Consider the following 21,663-nt stretch of genomic DNA (forward strand, 5'->3'; position numbering starts at 1 on the left):
GCTCAGTAAAACGTCAAAGCCGGGCTGGACGGCGCTCCGGCCCCAAGTCGGGTAGCTGGGGCAGGGAGGGAGCTGCGCGGGGGGCAGGGCGTACCTCCCCGCGGAGCAGGCCTGGGGTGGGGGCCGCGGGCCGGGGGCGGGGCCCCCGAAGGCCGCCGCGGGGTGGGGGGAGCGGGGCGGCGCGGCGCGCGCAGCTCCGCCTCGCGTAGGCGGAAGTAGCCGCCCTCCCGGCGCGCTCCCCGCCCCCGGCACGCCCCTCGCCATATATGGCGCTTCCGCCCGGGGCCCTGCGCGGCGCTTCCTCCCGGCTCGAGGCCCATACAAGGCGCTTCCTTCCCGGCGCGTCTGGCAGGCGGCCCGCGGGCAGCTGTGGGCGGGAGCTCGGCCCTCTGGGTCCGCCCGCGCCCGGGAGCCGGCGGCCAGGGGACCCGCTGCCAAGGAGGGGGCGGCGGCGGGGCCTGGAACGCGCGGCCCGGCCTGGCTGAGGTAAAGGCGGGACCGGCGGGCTTGGGAGTGCCCGGCGGGTCTGAGGTTCCCATGTCCCCCACCGGTTTTATGTTTTGTCCCACTTTCCCCCGCCTCATTCTCTAAGCGCAGCCGACTTTGCTGGAGATCCTCCCGCGCCTCCCGGCCCGGGACCTGAAACCCAAACTCCTCAGCGCGGTGTGAGGGCCTGGCTTCGCTCACTGCTCCCCCGCTCTGCATTTTGCTAGTGGGTCTTCGGGATTTCTCTCTCCTGCCTTCCTCCCCGCTTGCTGTGTGTTTCTCTGTCCTCCCTGCCTTTCCTCAAGCGCTCCCTTGTGCCACGAGGGCCCTTCCCACACCGTCCTGGTAGAACTGCTTGTTTCAGACGTCTGGAAATCCTTCCCGCCCGCCAGCCCGTAGGCCTGGGATGCACAGTATTATACATAGTTTATTTACTGAGTCTGTGATTTGATCTTACTCATCTTTGCGTTCCTGGTGCCTGGCTCAGTACATGAGAACTGTTATTTTTATATCTGAGGGAGGGGAGAGAGGGAAAGGACCCAGTTGTCACCCTAGTCCCTGTGCCTTTTCGCCTTGAACGGGGGTCCCCGACGTTAGGTCGCACCCCTGTCATCTTCACCACCTGCTGTGCTCCCACTTCCTGTGGCCTGGAGCTTCCTGAGCTCCAGAACCCAGCACAAATAGTTTGACCTTGTATGGAAAGTTGAAAGATTCTGGTGGGGGGAGCCAGGGCTGGGGCAGGTGTGCACCTGCAGTGGGGCTGAGGTCTGGAGCAGTGCCCACTGGGTGCCTCTTCCACTCAGAATGGCTTCATTTGCTTAGCGTGACAGCTCTGCTTTATCCACTGCAGGAACCAAGCAAGCTCCGACAGGCCCTGGTACAGTGCCTCCAGGGACTTAAATCTGGCTCAGCCACGTGGTTACCCTGATCCATCTGCTGGGAGATGAGCAAAGGTCAGAGAGAGGGACCAAACCTGCAGCAGTTCCTGAACGCCCAGCCCCCAGCTCTTCCAGAGGTGCAACAAGGACCAACCTGTGAGCATTTGTTCTTCCTCAGGTGAGGCAGGCAAAGAGATACTCAGATCTTGGGAATAATGAGTGGAGTAGTATGCCAGGGAGGGGGCTTTTGGCACCGAGAAGCCTCTGGGTTTGATCAGATAAACTCACTCACAGGCCTCCAGTCTCTGGTAGTAAACACACACATTGCAAATAAAGCCAAAAGATAAGGAGCTATGTTTGTCTCTCTGGCCTCAGGTGGGCTGAGTGCCTGTGAATTGGTGCTTGGAGAGGAGATGCTCTGGAAGGTCCAGGACTGAAGGTTGAGGGATTAGATTTTGGAACAAAAAAACTGGGTCTGGGTCTGGGTCTGGTTGCACACCCAGGGACTAGGATGCCACTGGCCTTGTTCTCACATAAGGCTGTACCCCCCAGCCTTTTCTTTCCAGCGATCATCTAGGATCGCAGGTAATGTAGTCCAGTGGCCAGCTTCTCTGTGGTGCTGGTTCTTGCCTCCCCTCTCCTTCTAGTCTCCTTTCCCCTGCCAGCCATCACCCACTTCTGCTCCTGGCTGAGGGCAGCACAGGGTGAGAAGGGTGAGAAGGCGGTGCTTACTGCTTGCAGGGCTGGGAGATCCCCAGCTGGAAACCAGCAAGCTATTTATAGCTGAGCCTAACAGAGGAGGAAGGCCTGAGACAAGGGGGTGGGGTGGGGGAAGCTTCAGTAGCCTCTTCTCCAGCTATCAAATTTGAGGGCAGGCCTTGTGTTTGCTTCTGGGTAAGAGGGCTTTGAACCTGGGAAAGCCCAATGAAGCAGTAGGGGTCCTGGGCTTCTCCATGTCTTGAGAGAGACAGATAATCCACTGACCCAGGGGCCCAGCTTTCGGCCTTTTTACGGTGGGGATATTTGGAACCTGAGAATTGATAAGCTGAGACTTTTTGCGAAATGGTAGTTGCCTGGGATTTCTATGCATTTTTCTTGTTGTTTTTCTATGCTTGCCTCCTCGGCCGAATTAAATTCTCTTTAAGGACAGGAACCAAACCTTCGCTTGCGAGTGGTACCTACCCTGTCTCTCTGCTGTAATGAGTGATCTTGCTCAAAGGAAAACCTGCCCTCCCTGTCGAGATTAGGGGTGTGACCTTTGTTTCCCAACCCACCCAGTCCTCAGCCAGTGCTGTGTGCTTTTCCCATCGAAGCATCCACTGGGTCCCTGACTAGATTAGGCACTTGTTGTGGGCCTGGATGATGTCTGCTTGATTGACTGTCATATCGCCATTGCCTGCATGGTCAACAAGAGAATGAATATGAATCTTTAAAATAGGTGGAGTACTTGATACATACGCCATTGTCATACTGTTTTACATATTAGAAACCAGTTTCAGCTGTTGAAGTACCTTTCCCCAAGATCTTGATAAGTGGTAGAGCTATGATGGGAACGGGTGTCTGACCACAAAGTACTGCTTAGCTGAGGCATGAGGCTGCTTGCGTGCTGACACCTAGTAGGTACCTCTGGCTCCTGAGCAGCCAAATGGGTGAGGTAGGTTAGATGAGATGGGCCGACATGGTCAAACTGGCCTGGTCCCATGATGTAGTTGGTGCAGCCAGCCAGGAGAGCTGCCAGGGAATCTTAGGAAGCTTAATGAGAAAGACCTGCTCTCATCTGCCAGTGGGGAAGTCTTGAGACACTGGCTGTGGGCCTATGGAGAGGGCAGAGAGACTCTGAGGTCTGTCTGGGGTCTCCTTGGATGTTAGCTCCTGACTCTGAATCCAGTAGATTTTTTTTTTTTTTTTTTTTTTTTTTGCCTTTTAAGGGCTGCACCCTGGGTATATGGAGGTTCCCAGGCTAGGGGTCTAATTGGAGCTGTAGCCCCCAGCCACAGCCACAGCAACGCCAGATCCGAGCCGCGTCTATGACCTACACCACAGCTCCCAGCAACGCTGGATCCTTAACCCACTGAGGAAGGCCAGGGATTGAATCCACAACCTCATGGTTCCTAGTAGGATTTGTTTTCGCTGCACCACGATGGGAACTCCCAGTAGATGTTTTTCAAACTTCATCTTCCTTGAGTACTTCTCAGCAGCGTTTGATTTCTATGGTCACCGCTTCTGGAAGCCCTTTTATTGCTTACACATCTTGATGTATAGTGCTCTATTTGGATAGTAAGTGCTCCAGTACTTCCAAGACTCGGCCTCATGCTCTCTTCTCAAACAGTGCTTTGCATAGAAGGACTTCTTTGAAAAACAAATCTGAATTTGTCACCCTCCTGGCTAAAACACCTCAGTGGCATCTCCTATTCTTCAGAATAAACTTTCAAGTTCTCAGCCAGGCCTTTGAGGCCCAGCACAGTCTGCCTGTTCTTGGCTTCTCTTCTAGCCTCATCTTCCACCACACTCCCGTTTCCTTCTCTAAGCTTCATCCACACTGCTCTCCACGGACCGCCTCAGCTGGACTCTCCGCCACCCCCCACATGTTCTCACTGCCTGGGATGCTCTTCCTCCTCTGACTAGCTAACATCTTCTGTGCTCAGATTGAGCACCGCTGTCCTTAGAAAAGCTGACAGCCAGGTCAGATTGCCCAGTGACAGTCACTCACCTGTGGCTCTCCCTCAGGTGTTAATTGCAATTGAGAGTTCACATTCATTGGAAAAAGGAACTGGAAGCTCAGTGGGATTGTGGCTGTGTCTCTTTTGCTCATGACTGCATTGTAGGTTTTAGCAAATGCTCAGCTGTAGTAGCTTGTAGTGTCACAAATGAAATAAAAGCTTAGTTCGTTTAACAAAACACTCTGTTTTAAGCTTGGAGAAACTGAAAGAGAAATTAAGTAACATGCACAAGGACATGAAGCTAGTAAGTGGCAGAGTGGGGCCTGGATGTGTGGCGCCACTGTCTGTGTTAACCGCTGCACTGAGCCACCCCTCCACCTCTTAAGTTCTTTTTTTTGTTTGTTTTTTTATGGCTGCACCAGGGCCATATGGAGGTTAGCAGGCTAGGGGTCCAGTTGGAGCTGTAACTGCTGGCCTACACCACAGCTCACGGCAACGCCGGATCCTTAACCCACTGAGTGAGGCCCGGGATTGAACCCCTCCTCATGGATACTAGTCAGGTTCACTAACCACTGCGTCATGATGGGAACTCCCTGTTAAGTTCTTTTTGAAAGTGAAGAGAAAAGGAAGAAGGGAGAAAGTATCCGAGAGGCAAAGGGACTCCCCCTCTCTCCACTCATAGAAATAGAGAGTGGGAGATTAAGAATGAAAGATTACATTTCACCAAAAAATATACATGAATGGCAGTCGTTAGTCATCAGGAAAATGAAAATCAAAACCAGAATGACACCATCAATGAACAGTTCAAAAAGGAAATTAAGAAAACAATTCTGTTTATAGTAGCATCCAAAAATAATAAAATACCTAGGAATGAACTTAACTAAGGAAGTTAAAGATTTATATATAGAAAACTAAAAAACATAGTCGAAAGAAATTAAAGAAGACCTAAATAAATGGAAAGACATGTTGTGTTTATGGATTAGAAGACTTAATATCTTTAAGATGTCAGTACTCCCTGCAGCAATCTCCATATTCAGCGGAATCTCAATCAAAATTCCGATGACTTTTTTTTTTGCAGAAATAGAAAAGTTGATCTTCAAATTCATATAGAATTGCAAGGATCCCTCCAAGCTTCCAAACTGGAATCTCTCTGAACTCCATAATTTTGGGAGTTTTTATGGAAGCATCATCATGTAGGCATTATTGATTACATATTGGCCATTGGTGATTAACTCAATCTCCAGCCCCTCTCCCTTCTCTTGGTGTGGGGCTGAATGTTGCAATCCTATAACCCTGACTTTTTGGCAAGCAGCCCCCCCATCTGGAAGCTATCTGGGGGCCCCTCGCTACCAGTCATCTCACTAGCATAAAAAAGACACAGAGTTCCCATCGTCGTGGCGCAGCAGAAATGAATCCGACTAGGAACCATGAGGTTTCGGGTTAAGGCTCACGGGTTAAGGCTCACTGTGTTAAAGATCTGGCATTGCTGTGGCTGTGGTGTAGGCCAGCAGCTGTAGCTCTGATTCAGCCCCTAGCCTAGGAACCTCTGTATGCTGGTGGTACGGCCCTAAAAAGCAAAAGCCAAAAAAAAAAAAAAAAAAAAAAAAGACACTCACGTGTCATTCTGGAGATTCCAAGGATTCCAAGATTTTAGAGGAGCTGTGTGCCAAGAACTGGGGACAAAGACCAAATATATATTTCTTACTGTATCACAATACTGAACAGTAAAAAGAAACAAACATGTAGCGATATGGATATATGTCAAAAATGCATCTAAGTGAAAGAACCTTGACGTAAAAGACTATGTATTCACCATACCAGTAACATGAAATTTCTAGGAAAGGCAAAACTCTAGAGCCAGGAAGCAGATCATTGGTTGCTTAGGGTTAAGAGTGAGCGAAGGGGTACAAAAGACCTTTTGGGGTGATGAACACTGGGTTGTGTGATGTTTACATAAGTACAAATTTATTTCAAAAAATCACCAAGCTATACTTAGAGTGGGTTAATTTTATAGTTTGTAAAAAATTTTTTTTGGTCTTTTTTTTTTTTTTTTTGCCTTTTATTGAGCTGTTCCCACGGCATATGGAGGTTCCCAGGCTAGGGATCTAATTGGAGCTATAGCCACTGGCCTAGGCCAGAGCCACAGTAACTCGGGATCCGATCCACGTCTGCGACCCACACCACAGCTCACGGCAACGCTGGATCCTTAACCCACTGAGCAAGGCCAGGGATCTAACCCGCAACCTCATGGTTCCTAGTCGGATTTGTTAACCACTGAACCACAACGGGAACTCCTATAGTTTGTAAATTATACCTCTATAAAGCTCTTAATAAACAAACAACAAAAATGAGAGCAGGGCGGAGTTCTTGCTGTGGCACAGTGGGTTAAGAGTCTGACTGCAGTGGCTTGGGTCATTGTGGAGGTACGATTCAGTCACCTGCTTGAAGGTCCTGATGTCATAGGTCACAGCTGTGGCTTAGATTCAATCCCTGGCCAGGAACTTCCATCTGCCATGGGTGCTGCCATTTTAAAAAAGAAAAAGTGTCCTAAAAGCTGAGTGGTTTGGGTCAAGTCAGGATAAACACGTCTGCCTTTCTAAACTCATTTCTCATATCTCCAGGCTGAGCCTGGCTCACCAGGCAGCTTGGGTACCCTCAGATGAAGTAGTGGTGCCCTCCCCTTAACCTCCAATACTCCTCACTCTCGATTGTCATTTTTGCTGTCTCCCCTGCCGGAGTGTAAGTGCTGAAAGGCAGGAACAGTGACTGTGTTTCTCTCCACTGTATCCTCACATCTTGCACAAGGCCTAGTACCTGGGAAGTGTTGGTAAATGCTTGCTGAATGAAAGAACAAGGCTGGGGTTAACCCAAGTCCAGTGGAAGGAATAGAGGTGGCCATGGGCTGTGTCTGTGGAAACAGGCTGGAGGAGGCTGAGTTTCTGAGGATAAAGAGAGTCCTTCCTTTGCAGGGCCTCCGGTGGGAATTGCATCATGAAGTAGTTGGTCCATCCCACCCCGTGGGGGAAGCCTAGCTTGGGAATGTACTTAGGTCTGGGCAGCCATGTACCTTGGGGCAGGCAATCCAGATCAAGCCCTGATTGCTCAAGTTCTCAAGTCCAACTCCTTCCTCTCCCCCACGTAGCAGAATATTCCTGCATCTTGCCTTTACCTCAGAAGACTCTTGTCTTTCCTGCTTGCTGAGCCTCTCTTAAGTTTCTACCCTCCTTTCCTGGTCTCCAGGCGTCCCTGAAAATGGATTTGCCCCGCAGCTTTCCTTTGGGTGATGACGAAGAGCCAAGCAGAAGGGGCTGAGACCAGGCAGGGTATCGGGAGTGAAAGTCTGTAAGGGAAACCCCTCTGGGGCTAATACGGAACCCTGGGGGCTGGAGAAGCAAGTTAATCTACACACTCATTCCAACCCTGACTCACAGGGAAGTGGCTTCAAAACAGCTTTCATAACTCTGCCTGGATGTTGGCCCACCTTTCCCCTCCCAGCTCTAACTTTGGCTCCAGGCCACTCCCTTACTTTCTCTGATCCTCCCTTTGTCATCTCTACAAGGGGGAGAATAGGGCTCAGATGAAGAACGATAGATCCTCCATGCGCTTATAAGAGCCCTGAATTTTTTTTTTTCTTTTTTCTTTTTTAGGGCCGAATCTGTGACATATGGAGGTTCCCAGGATAGGGGTCCAATTGGAGCTACAGCTGCTGGCCTACGCCACAGCCATAGCAACGCAGGATCCAGGCCGAGTCTGCCACCTACACCACAGCTCACAGCACCGCTGGATCCTTAACCTACTGAGTGAGGCTAGGGATTGATCCTGCAACCTCACAGTTACTAGTCAGTTTCATATCTGCTGCACCACAGCGGGAACTCCAGAGCCCTGAATTTGGTGGTGTAACATCAGCTCTCATGTTGGCTCTCATTTGCTATGTGAACATAACAGGTCATCACACTGCTCTCTGGGCTTCAACTTTCTTATCTTTAATTAGGGGATTGGAATAGGGAGGTCTAGGGCCCCTCTGAGTGCTAAAATTATGATTCCTTAAGAAGTGAAAGTATGAGGCAACACAAAGGTATGGCTGTAGACAAAAGACAAATCTAATGACACTCTTGTCCTTTTTGTGGATGGGTTTTTAGGCTCTGAGGTATAGCTTTGTCTTCTTTCCAACATCCCCAGTGTTGCTTAATGAGCCAGGGATCAAGGGTCCCCCAAGAAACCCTGTTCTTCATATTGCCTCATCTCACTCAGCACTGCTTTTGATCCCAAAGCTGCTTTCCTCTCTGAGGTGTGTGACTGACAGCAGCTCCTCTCCTGGTCCTGCCTCTGCTCTCTGCTTTCCAGTCTGGGCCCAACGTCCAAGCTCGGTACCCCAGCTTCTCTGGTTGACTCAGTAGGCATTTCTCCTGAACTACACACCCTGTAGCAGAATTAACTCTTCTAAATGCTGACCTCTGAGTCAAACCCAAATTCTGTGCAAAAACCAAACTTGAATGATCAAAGTTTTGTTTTAAATACTTGTGAATCAATTAGAATCTGAACACTCATTATCACACTCTTCTATAATGGGTGTTCATGATGACCCTAAAATGTTAGTTAAGTGGTGCTTTTATGTTTTTCTTCCAAATTTCTGAAATTTCAAAAATCTCCTCAATGTCTTATTTTAAACCCCTTGATACTTCAGTGTATATTTCCTAAGAATAAAGGGTATTCTTTTAAATAACCACAGTACAGTTGTCAAGTTCAGATTTAACATTGGTACAGTACTTTTATCCATAGTCCATATTCCAATTTCATTAATTGTCCTGCTGACAACGTATTTCTTAAGAGCAGGGGCAGCTGCCCTAGTCTCTGAGAAATTCCATCATATATGTACATTCGTCTCTGAAGATGCTGGATAAATTGCAGGGGTCCTTTACAGAGTTCAAGGGAGCTCCTTTTATCCATCCTCAACTGTGGCTGTGGCTAAGCTGGGCTGACCACTCAAAATGTCTAGGTGCTGGGGGAAGGACATAATTGCTCGATGGATACCTTCCAGATGCAGTCCAAGCTGTTGGTTGTCTCTGAAAGCACAAAGGTTGCTGAGGTGAGCTGATATGTCTTCTTAGCAGTTACAGCAACTGTTCTCTTCTTAAGCGAGGAATGATCTACATTTGCATTGGAACCATACAGACTTGTCTTTGTGCTCCAGATTTTGCCATTTACTAATTGATGCACTTCGATAGGCAGTATGTACCACATTGTTTTTTCTAAGGATTAAATGAGATGATGCACATGTCATAGCACTTTGCCTCATGCATGGTAACCGTTCAAATGTTAGTGATTGTAATTATCTTTCAGACTGGTAGCTCAAAGCCCAGATTGAGACACCTATTTCTCCTTTTTGCGCATTCATCCCTACTTCCTTTGTTAGTTTGCCTTCTCTGTTATCTCCAGATTTTAAAGGTGAGCAAGCTGTCCCAGGTACCTCTTAAATGCCTATCAGAAATCTCCCCATCAGAAGCAACTACTTTCTATCAGTGGCCTTAACTCTAGCACCACCTCGTGGTTGCCAGTACAAACTCACCTGCGCCACTTCAGAGGACCAGAGTTGGCAGTGGTGGGATCATCAGCCATCTGACACTTGCTAAATGCCAGGCATTGTACTGTGCATCTCACGTGCTCATTGCATTTAATCCTTACCACAATCCTATGGAGTAGGCATTGTCACAGGTAGGGAAATTGCTGCTCAGACATTGCTCAAGTCTGACTGGCAAGATCTCTATCCCAGTCAGATGCCTGATCTCCTGCTCACTATTATATCCTGATAGCTTTACAGCTAGAAAGGCTCTTTAGGTTCAAAGTAGTCCTTACATTGATGGGGAAACTGAGGGATAGGAAGGGACTTACCTGAAGTCACAAGTCCGACTAATGGCAGAGACAGAACCAGAGACCAGAGCTGACTCTTAATACCTGGGTTCCTGAGCCTCAGCATGAGCTTGCCAAGTAGTTTCAGACTCTTGAGACAAGAGTTCCCAGACAGGGTTTGGAGTTGTCAGAGAACCCTGGAAATAAACTATTTTCACATGAACCTCTAGTGCCTATCATCAGCCATGTCTTCAGGAACTTTGGCACCTATTGCTCCATACTTCTTGGCTGGTCAGTTCCTATGCCCCTGGGAGGCACAGTCCCTTCAGGGTAGTACTTGGCAGGTAGGAGCCCCAGCAGGAGCTCACTCAAATTGGCAACAAGGAAGAAGCTGGCAAGAAGTTTAAATTCTACTTTGGCAGTCATCCCTGAATCCACTGTGCCTGTCGGGGAGCCTCACGGCATGAGAACTGGAGCCAGAGAACAAAAGATGGCAAGTGCTGCAAGCCCAGGCAGGCAAGCACAGCAGCCCACATATCCGGCACCACTGTGCTACCTTCCAACTTTTGACTTCAAACATCAGCTAGGGAGGCATCAGAAAAAATTATACCTCTACCATGCACAGGCATGCCTGCCCTTTCCCAGAGGGAGACTGAGTTTCATCAAGGCTATCATCAAAATCAGATGAGAAATCAGGCAAAAGTATGCTGAAGAAGCAGTGACAGAAAAGGCTCCATTACTGGTTAATTTTGTTGAAAACATTGTCTTAAATCTGGAGAATGAATATCATGTACCACCTTGGTTGTTCAACTAAGCTTCCCAAACTGCCAAATAGAAGCTCTAAGTCCTCCACTTTGGGGAAAAGCAAATGCAACCAAAAATCCTCTTCTGTTGACAGACTAGAAGCCTTATTCCACTGAGCCAGCCTTTGACTTGCTCTTGAATGAGGTTATTGCTTTCCTATCCAGTTCCAGGTATTCAAGATCAGAGAGTAGTAGGCTTAATTTCTGCTCTTCCATCTGGACCATTCTATCAGATGCAGAGGCAACCAGATGTAGAAAGAGCATCAACTTTGGGATTAGGCCTGAGATAAAACTTGGCTTTGCCACTAAAGACTTGCTACTTAATTTCTTTTGTCCTGTTTCACCATTTGTAAAATGGGAAGCACCTCCTATCCATTGACTATTGAATTACACAGTATAAGAACATACTTGAAATAGCTTAAAAGGGGGGGGGGCAAGTTTCCCTTGGCATGCTGTAGAATAGGGTAAGATACAAATTAGTTTGGCCCCAACAACCAGAGCTTCCTCCTGTGGTATTAACGCTGGAATCATGACCTCAGATGTCCTTTGCATATACCCTTCCATAGGCAAATATAGCAGGAAAACAACTAAATCTAAGGCAAAAGTTAGTAACTACAATGAAACTGCCACATGCCTTGGTGAGCTCACTCACACTGTCTCCTCGGTTCAGATCTTTCTTAGGAACAGTCCTAAAGAATCTCAAACACACAAAGTATATTCTTAAATATGGTTTAATACTCTTCTCCATTTCTGTACATCACAACACCAAGATTTCGCTGCTTAGGATCTCTCTGTAGAGGCTATAGAGAATGCAAAGGCTACGGTTTCCACCCCCTCTTATGTGTATGTGTAAGTGTAATACATATCAGTATATATTGATACACACATCAATATATAATGCAATATATATCACCGAAGAGAACACATTGATTAAAGAAATACAAAAATTTGGCATCATTTCCAAACTTAAATAGTAAAAATAAAAACTACAAAAGGAGCTGCATACCCTAAATGTATCATGTGAAACAACAAGCATATTCAAAAATGTAAATTTACATCCAATTTCTCTGGTCTTGTCATATCACATCAGACCCATTTACAATGGCAAAACCCTAAGGTACTGCTGTGAAGAGAGCATGTTTGCTGGCTCTTGGGTGTTCTGCAAACAAACAGCAGAGCCCAAAGCAAAAGCCTGTTCCGGTGAAGTCTCCCACGTTGGTGAATACCAAAGAATCGACTCTTCTCACTGGGGGTTGAGACATCAGATTATACATTGACAAGACAGTCATTTGGACCTCAGAGTACAGTGTGAGAACCAGAAGCTTTACATTTAAGACATAACTCCCTTCATTCAAGTGAAACAGGATTATTGGAACGATAGGCAGGTCTGCAACCTGGGAACAAGGAGCTGGTTCAGACCAATAAAGCTACGAGTGACTGAGTCAAGTCAGTGAAGAACAGCAGTCAGGCACTAAAGTGTTATAAGTACCCAATTTGAAAAGCAAGTGCACCCCACTACCCTAGCAGTGTTGAGGGTAATACCAATTGACTTTTAAAAACCTTTGGTCCTTCAAAGTCCATTTGGTATACTTTTTTTCCCATTGCTACCACTGGGCACATTCTATACACCTTGTTCACTGTCACCACCCCAGGCACGCCGTGACCTTGCATGTCAGCTGGGGTCAAGTCCGATTTACAGCCCAGCTGTGAAGCCTCAGCTTCAGGTTTTCAGGCCCACTTTTGAATCCAACATGGTTAAGTCCTTGGTGCCAGAAGCTCTGTCCCATCCCTTCCCGCCCCTGCCCTTCCCACCCCCCTCCCATAACTTCTATGAGAGGTGCTTGTAAGTCCCATATTTGAAACAGATGCTCCAACCCCACCAGGAGGTCAGGGGCTTATAATTACATGCAGTTATACATGTCTGTTGTTCCTGTGAAAAACCTTGCAGTTCATTTTTAAAAAATCAACACATTCACATAATCTCATGCCATCCAACACAAGGAAAACACGACCACCTCCCTTTTGCCAAGGACAGACCCAAGCAAAATAAAATATTCTTTAAATTTCTTTGCTTCCACTTAAATTGCATGTTTTATTTCTCCCAATCCCAGCAATAGCACAGAAGCCCCATCATATCCATCCCAAACTGTTTTTAGTAGGCAAGACTATGCGAACCCTTGTCAAAGCAATTGATGTTAAGGGCTCCCAAACCCCGGGCGCGAATGCGCCAGCAAAACAGATTGAAAGTAACAGCACTGGCCCAAATGCTTCATGTGTCAGTTTGTCTTTGCAATGCAATCTGCATCCTTGAAAGTGACGGTCTGGAGGGGGAGGGTAGTGTGAGGGAGTGAAGTTGAATCTGTCTCCTATTAGCTCACCCTTTCAACATTAAACAGAGACCGAGAGAGAAATGGTTCCAACATTTCACCACATATATTTCTTCTTATGCAGTCTAAGCTGAGAATGCCATGTAAATGGGTCACTGCGAAATGCAGCAATTTAATTTTTCTCCAATCAAAATAAGAAACAAACCAGTATGATCTCATTTCTATTAACTTTTGAAGGTTTACAGCAGTTAAAGTATTTTTGCTTCTATGTATGAAGGTTAAAAAAATCATTTTTTTTTTTTCATAAAATACAAGAGCAACCAATTTCACCATCGAGTAAAAGTAAAAACTGGGATTCTTTTTAAATTAGTCCAAAGTGGCATTTAGGAACTTAGTTGTAGGCTGCTGCGCTGACACCATGACAAACCAAAGTGTAGGGTTGGGTCTGGTTTTGTTTCGGTTTTCTTTTCAATATCCAATGCTCATGGATTAAGTTCCGGAAGTGTTCCAATTGTAAGGCAGGGATCTGTTTGGATTCCACCACGGGTATGCTCCTTGGGTTGGATGCTGGAGGGTGAGGCACGTTTTGCCGGACCCATGTCGACTACCTAGTAGTCATCAAGGTCAAAAAATTCATCATCTCCTCCTTGGTATTCCATTCCCTGGAAATCTACTCGGTACCGCAAGATACCTGGAGGAAAGAAAAAAAAGGAGTAAATACGTGTGGTTCACAGAACCGAGGTGGGGGGAACAGTTCGCTCTAATTTAAAGGGAAGCCCAATCCACTTGCAGAATTATAGAAAGCAAAGAGGTGATGATAAAAACGGTCCCAACCAAGGAACCTGTGGCTACATGCTGCCTCAATGGATGAGCATACCCCACCTGAAGTAATTTTGGGATAGCTAGGAAAGACTGTGGCCTAAGACCTTAATTTTTAGTTTTCTGATTTTGCTACTCACCTCCAATTCCACCAAATCCTTTCACAAATTGGGATCCTTCTTGTGACTTATCTGTGACAATTTCCAACGTAGCTCCAAATTTTTTATAATTGTTAGCAAACCATTCCAGCAGGGGCATGCTCTCAATCAGCTCATGTTCTTGTCCTGTCTGCAGGGGCAGCCAGGAGACACATAAACAGGATTAGGATGTATCAAAACAGGGGCACGTGCTCCCCTGCCTGCCAACATTCTCCTTCCTCTCATTCTATGTATGTGTGTAAAGCTGTAAATGAATTCTCGTTTGTGGTGACGTGATTGCAACAGCACAGAAATTCTGATTACTTCAAACAACATTTTCCCCCAGGCTCTAGCTTCAGTAATGAAATGTTAACACACACTTAGCAGTTTTGCAACTTAGGGTTCCTCCTGCTGTCTCTAGAAGTCAGGCTGTTGCAAAGTGTCTCTAGGCAGCACTCATTCAACAGCCAAGAGATATACCAGCACTGCTTTTTAGAGCAGCCTTATAAAAAGCCAAAGTCCCTCAACTTAGGATATGAAGAAGCTACCAATTACAAGAATGTGTGTTGAGCAGGTGACACTTTGAGCTGTGGTGATACATTTAGGCCAAATCTGCAAAAGCTGCTTCAGCAGAAGAACTGGTAAAGTACATGGAGTGAAGGAGAGGCATTATTTAAATAAATCTTCCTCTCTACCATAAACTATGACCTGGCCTCCTTCCTTGGAATCAGATCCGTACGTGGCAGATAAGAGCTGACCACCTCCCAGTACTCCCACTGCCGACAAGTATGAAGTTTGGTTTCCCAAGGCTGATACTGCTCTATGCCGCCAGGGCTCTAACACATGGATTTATGTCTCCTTGCATCCACTGCCAAACAAAATCAACAATGACATACCTCTTTGTCTGTAAAATGAGATTTATCCTTCTCTTGTTCTGGAGTTAGATAGAGAATTTTCTCCTCTGCAGTATTAGGGGAAAAAAATGTGTTAACCTGGTTCTCATATACTAACAAGTTTAAGTCCTATGAGATGAGTTAGGTTAGATGAAAGGGCTCCTGAACTCATTCTATCAACTTTCTTTTCATAAGCACATTAGTCAGCATGCAGTGACTGAATAATGTCTATCAGGCACACCACTCCTATCACAAAGAAATACTAAAAACATTTAGTATACATATAGCCTTTGTCCTCAAAAAATTTAACAATCTCAAGCAAATGTTTATCAGTCCAATCAGAAAAATCTATGAAGGAATGGGATACAAAATGAAAGAGTGGGAACAAGATCTAGATCTGCCTTTTGATTGCTCCTGAAATTAGCCATCTTTCCCAAATCTCCACCTCAGGCTTCTTGAATATACAGCCCAGTAACAAGCAGTGTTCTTATTTTCTAATTCTCATACCTTCTGTGCCTTGGCAATGAAGAACATATCTCATTATATCCAGGTTTTCATAGACTATTAGAATCTCTACAGCTCCCATTTCTAAAGCCTTTAGTGTATCTTCAACTCCAAAACAGTACTTGCCCGTGTCTTGGCTGATTTCATCGAAGTATCGCCCTGTGGTTAGGGACAGGTCAGTGAGAACACACATTCAAGCTTCTTTTATAGGTATAGACCCTCTTCCTTAAAGTCAGAAAAAATTCAACTTAAAAATAAGTGCCAAAAGTCAGTGCAAAATCATACCACTAGTTGAGCCTTCGGAAATTGAGACAAGAGGTATAGCTGGGCCAAATAGATAATCATTTGGAAATGTGTGTGTGTGTGTCAAATTGGAAACAAAGCCAAACAATGACTCCATTACTCTTTAAGTTGAGCTCTCTATTCATCCCTCTATTACAAAGGATAATTAATATGGAAAATAAGACTGAAGTTTGGTTCCTATTGTCTAAAGGTAAAAACAGAAAAACACATTTATTAGACCTAACAACTAAAAACAATGATTCCACTGAGAAGGATTTTAACAAAAATGCTAAAGCTTCCTTTTACCTTCCCAGTGTCTTATTTCATACGTATAATCATATACAGACATATACATACAAAAACTTTTCAAAGTAAATAAGTTGCATTTCACTGATACCTATTAATTTCTTCTCTTGAATGAACTTCACGTTGGAGAGGACTTCAGTAGATAACTCAATAGCTTGGTTGAATCCGTTTTCACCACCATAGGATATATCAACTAATTTTAAAACTTTTGATTGCAACCTCTGATACAATTGGAAAAAAAGGGTGCATCATTAATACTTCAAAACGTCCTTACCAAGACCCATTACTTCTTAATGGCATGCAAAACTAGCAACACGATCAGTAAAGTCTCAAGAAGAAGAACAGAGGGAAGGAGCCCAATTTATTCATGAGCAGGTCTCAGTGAGCAACACTGCCAGGATAAACTTCCTTAGCCAACCACACTGCACATTCAATTAGACCTATAAAAGCTTAACTCATAAAATACAAACAAGGAAAGGAGGAACTATTGGTTCTTGCCACCTAAGATGGCAGAGTATAAACTTCTTCAGCGAGCCTTCTACTGTAACACCACTATCCACCCCCAAAAGAATACCTTGGGAATGTGTTATGACTGAGCCTATGTCATAAACTAAAAGAACTTTCTGGATTAAACACTTTAGGCTTAATCAACTCTGTTATATTGCTGCAAGTTTCACTGCTTTATTTACCTCCAGGAGTAAGTTAGAAAAAGACAGGAAAAGCCACCTCCTAGTTTCTTTGAAATCATTTTAAACTCATTTTAGGGAGTTCCCGTGGTGGCGCAGTGGTTAATGAATCCGACTAGGAACCATGAGGTTGCGGGTTCGGTCCCTGCCCTTGCTCAGTGGGTTAACGATCTGGCGTTGCCGTGAGCTGTGGTGTAGGTTGCAGACGCGGCTCGGATCCCGCGTTGCTGTGGCTCTGGCACAGGCCGGTGGCTACAGCTCCGATTGGACCCCTAGCCTGGGAACCTCCATATGCCGCGGGAGCGGCCCAAGAAATAGCAAAAAGAACAAAAAAAAAAAAAAAAAAACAAACCAACTCATTTTAAAGCCAATTATGACAACTCTTTAAAACTAGGAGCCAAGAGAGTCCAGAAAGATCCTATCTCCAAATGGCTTATTTTAAAAGAAAAAAAGCTCAGAAAGACATGGGAGAATATTTCCTAATATAACATTCCTGATAATACACATGAAATTCTGCCAACTCAGAGCTAGGTTTTTTAATATGAATTTATCAGTGTATAAGTAAAAAAGATGTGCTGGTCCCAGCACTCAGAGAACTCAACTACTCCCACCTAGAAACTTACACAATGGAGCATCTACTTCTCACTTACCTGATCAAACATATCAGATTGACTTAGTTCAGTTTTAAAGTCAGCTGATCCAGCTAAAACGAGACCAGCCACATTCACTTTGTCCCCAGAAATAAACAGCTGCACAGCAGTCTCAGCTACTTTCCGAACATAGTTATGTCGCTTTTCCATTCTTAAGCGGGCAAAGCGCAAGGCTGACTGACCTCCTCTACCTTTGACACAAAAAAATCAGGGAGAAAAAAAGGCAATTATTAAGAAGTACAAGATGCCTTGCTAATTAAAAAGTAACTAATTTTGCTATTCCTGAAGGAAAGGACAAAGAGGAAAATCACTGTTTCTTCTTTGGCTTAAATATGTGGCATGTGCTATTACTTGTTCTCAGAGAGTGACCACGAATTCTCTAATCACAAGAGCCTTCAAGCACCAATGAATCATTTCATGATGCTTTTCCCCTCATCTAATTTACTTTCCCCATTAGATAATTCATTTCCTTATTGCTAGACACAAAGCAAAGGTGCTCATGTTCTCTTCCTAGATTACCATGTTTCTTTGGGAGATCCACAGTGAATTTGTGCAGGACTTCTCTTGTATTTCCTTGGAGTGTGCCAAAAAGTGCACCACTACCATCTATTACAATGAAGCCAAACTTGCTATCATCTGAAAGTAGTGCTGTAAGAGCCTGAAAAGCAAACACAGGTACCACACAATAAATCTCAAAGCTTAGGTCAGGACAAAATCCAAAAGTACATATACACGCCCTCTCCATTCAAGTACAAGGGTATGAGTACTACATACCCTTCACGGAGTAATTTATAGACTTCAGTCACAAATATATAACTCACATGGACAACTTTGAACCTGATGCAGGAGAAAACCAACACCAATAGGAAGCTTTTCTACAAACCTGACCTGGGCCCAGGAATATAAAACTAATACAGAGTTATAGGGCTCAAATTCTTCCCAGGTCTTTGATTTTAGACTGATGGTGGTCTAGGGAAGGTAATATTCAAATGACTTTCTGTTACTGTTAACCCCAGCATTAACAGACAGTATTCACTACAGCAAGTAAGAATATCTTGTAAATCAACTCTAGAGCAGAAGTTCTCATTGAGTACCAAGCCCAGTCTATAAAAAGATCTTATACAGTTTTTATGTTTCATTTAACTATGTCTTGAGCATCATTAATGTTATCAGAATCTAAAAGTCAATTTTACTTTAATTCTGGATTTTAATGGTGTAAAATCCTCTTTCTGGATTAGCACTGTATCACTGTATTTCTGCCTCCTGAAAGAGCACAATAGATAGTCCCAGAACTCATATAGATGGGCAAGAGTTTCCATGATGGCGTTTAAACACTATAGACTTAGGAGATGACTAATTGTTAGGCGGTAGCCTCTTTAGAGCTAAGAAATTATTATCCATACCATTTTAACTAAGGAAAAAAATAGCTCCTTCAGGAATTGACTAGAAAGCAGATTAATCACCAAGAATCACCCTTTAACCAAAACACAATTGATAATTAGCATTAAGACATGAATACTGCCCACATTGAAATTTTAATCCTGGAGTTCCTGTTGTGGCTGAGCAGGTTAAGAACCTGAACAGCATCCATAAGGATGTGGATTCAATCCCTGGCCTTGTTCAATGGGTTGAGGGTCTGGAGTTGCTGTGGCTGTGGTGTAGGCCCAAAGCTGCAGCTCTGATTCGAATCCTAGCCTAGGAACTTTCATATACAGTGGATGCGGCCCTAAAAAGACAAAAAACAAAAACACAAAAAACAAAAATTTAACCTTATTGTAGTAACCTTTTTAAAAAAGCCGTACCCATGGCCTTTGGAAGTTCCTTGGGTCAGGGATTGAATCTGAGCCACAGCTGTGGTAAGAATGCATTGTTTAACTCACTGTGCTGGGCCAGGGATCAAACCTGTACCTCTGCAGAGACTTGAGCCACTGAAGCTGGATTCTTAACCCATTATACCATAGTGGGAACTCCCACAATGACCTGTTAAGTAGCTTAGTTAATTCAGATTTTCAACAAGCCTGCTCATCAAGGAATAGACTTATCCCTCAAAAGAATGTATAAATAGCCTGATTAAATAGGACATAATTGTGCTGTTCAGTAAGTATGCCATAGTTTTTTTTAATGAAGTTTTATTGAAGTACAGTTGGTTTACAAGTTTGTGATAACTTCTGCTGTACAACAAGGTGATTTAGTTGTACATATATCCATTCTCCTTCAAATTCTTTTCCCACATAGATTATCACAGAATACTGGGTAGAGTTCTCTGTGCATACAGCAGGTCCCCATTGGCCAATCATTCCAGTATGCCACATTCTTATCTAGTTGTTGACATACTGGTTAGAGCCAAAATAAACAAAGCTAGCAAGGTAAAATGGTACCTTGGAAGAGGAGTTAAGGTTTAGAAGGACCAATGAAGCTAACTTAATAAGTAAACTAACTAGACAAAAGGAGAAAACTAGATAACATGAGTAATAGGTACTGTTTAAATCAACAAGATTCAAAAATGTGCTTTCATCAAATCAGATACAGGTAAGTAAGAGAGAGTGGCAAAAAACCTCCCCACTGAAGCTTTTGCCAGAAGGCTGTGATAGCCAAGAGAAAAACCAGTCTCTACCATCTATGCAACCAATCAAGATCCAAGTGGAACTGAACTTCCAGTCAAGTTAGCAAAAATCATCCACTGTAAACTGTGTCGACAAATGTCAGTTCTAATTCCACTGTAGAGGTTTTCCCCTAGGTCGATGAAAGGCAAGAGACTGAACTAGGAGCCAGCTGTGAATTCCTGATTGTTTTACTGTTGACTGATTTAGGTCACTCTAATGAGGTTTCCTTCCCACTCTTACTGTTCATATTATAGCAGCTCTGCCACTCAAAAGTTTCAGGGGGGTAAGAAAAAGCTCTTATGGTCCTGCTACTAAAGATTTTACAATTTGTGAACTGAAAACTGAGAGTGCAAGAGATACAGGCAAGTAACATGGACACACAGAGACATGGAGATCATGTAGCCTAACCAATTATTTCTCCTCTGCTTCTAATTCGTTTTTCAAACCCAGCTTAGCACCTTCCTCAAACATGCTGAATGATGTCATTCAGTGTCAAAATAATGTAAATTTTGGAGTTCCCGTCGTGGTGCAGGGGTTAACGAATCCGACTAGCAACCATGAGGTTGCGGGTTCGGTCCCTGCCCTTGCTCAGTGGGTTAACGATTCGGCATTGCCGTGAACTGTGGTGTAGGTCGCAGACGCGGCTTGGATCGGGTGTTGCTGTGGCTCTGGCGTAGGCCGGTGGCTACAGCTCCGATTCGACCCCTAGCCTGGGAACCTCCATATGCCACGGGAGTGGCCCAAAGAAATAGCAAAAAGACAAAAAAAAAGATAATTTTTTCTTTTTTTTGAGGTCTGCACCTGCGGCATATGGAGGTTCCCAGGCTAGGGGTCTAATTGGAGCTGTAGCCTCCGGCCTACGCCACAGCCAAAGCAATACCAGATCTGAGCAGCGTCTGTGACCTACACCACAGCTCACGGCAATGCCAGATCCTTAACCCACTGAGCAAGGCCAGGGATTGAACCCACAACCTCATAGTTCCTAGTCAGATTCGTTAACGACTGAGCCACGACAGGAACTCCAATTCTTTTTATTTTTTATTGAAAATAGCCGGCCTTGTAAAATGGCATAGTATTTAGACAACAGTCTGACAATTCCTGAAATGGTTAAACATAGTTACATGACCCAGAAATTCCACCTGGGTATACACCCTCTTGCCACACACAACCACTGAAAATATACAGACATAAAATGTGGCATACCCCTGAATAGATAAAATGTGGCAAATACTGTTTGGTAATAAAAAGAAATGAAGTATAATACATGCCACAACATGGATGAACCTTGAAAACACGCCGAGTGAAAGAAACCAGTCACAAAAGGCCATTTATCTGAAATGTCCAGCACAACAAATCTACACACAAAGAAAATAAGATTAGGGGTACCCTAGAGCTGAGAGTGTTCTTGGGGTATGGAGGTAGGGAGGGAGGACTAGGAGTGACTGCTAATGGCTATGGCATTTCTTTTGGGAATATGAAAATATTCTACACTTGAACTTCTTACCTCTGTATGGAATTTGTTGTCACACAAATACAATGATGTATTAATTGGTTTGAAAGGTTCAAAGTCAATGTTGACTTTCTTTTCCTTTCCTTCTTCTGTTACAATTGTACCACAGTAAACAACCAGGCCATTTGGAGGTACTGCAAAGAACACAAACAATGTCTCTACTTATATCCATACCTAATTTTCCTCAATTAATAAAAATGTTCCTATAGCCTATTGTCCCTGCCCCTTATTTAAATCATAATTTAAATAAAGTGAAACATCTGTACATCTCT

At 44.6% G+C, this 21,663-nt stretch overlaps 1 protein-coding gene and 1 long non-coding RNA gene across 3 annotated transcripts in view; one reads left to right on the forward strand and one right to left on the reverse strand.

Moving 5' to 3' along the window:
- The first annotated feature begins 392 nt into the window (after positions 1-392).
- LOC106509575 (uncharacterized) lies at positions 393-4,885 on the forward strand. Its single transcript, XR_014838878.1, has 3 exons — positions 393-486; positions 1,337-2,613; positions 3,329-4,885. It is a non-coding gene; the product is annotated as an uncharacterized LOC106509575 (long non-coding RNA).
- Positions 4,886-11,389: 6,504 nt separating this feature from the next.
- Positions 11,390-21,663, reverse strand: part of ETF1 (eukaryotic translation termination factor 1) — a 32,451-nt gene continuing 22,177 nt past the window's right edge. For both annotated transcript variants that reach the window (XM_003123975.7, XM_005661694.4), the window contains exons 4-11: positions 21,386-21,525; positions 17,798-17,936; positions 17,279-17,469; positions 16,034-16,163; positions 15,358-15,513; positions 14,854-14,918; positions 13,961-14,108; positions 11,390-13,692 (exon numbers count right to left, since the gene is read on the reverse strand). In XM_003123975.7, coding sequence (XP_003124023.1) covers positions 13,610-13,692; positions 13,961-14,108; positions 14,854-14,918; positions 15,358-15,513; positions 16,034-16,163; positions 17,279-17,469; positions 17,798-17,936; positions 21,386-21,525 — 1,052 coding nt within the window. In that variant the 3' untranslated portion in view covers positions 11,390-13,609. The remainder of the gene's footprint in view (positions 13,693-13,960; positions 14,109-14,853; positions 14,919-15,357; positions 15,514-16,033; positions 16,164-17,278; positions 17,470-17,797; positions 17,937-21,385; positions 21,526-21,663) is intronic.

This window comes from Sus scrofa, chromosome 2 (assembly GCF_054392235.1).
Source record: "Sus scrofa isolate SSC_HxYL_T2T_F1_AM1 chromosome 2, Sscrofa_HxYL_maternal_Yorkshire_Landrace_v2.0, whole genome shotgun sequence".
Taxonomy (NCBI): domain Eukaryota; kingdom Metazoa; phylum Chordata; class Mammalia; order Artiodactyla; family Suidae; genus Sus; species Sus scrofa.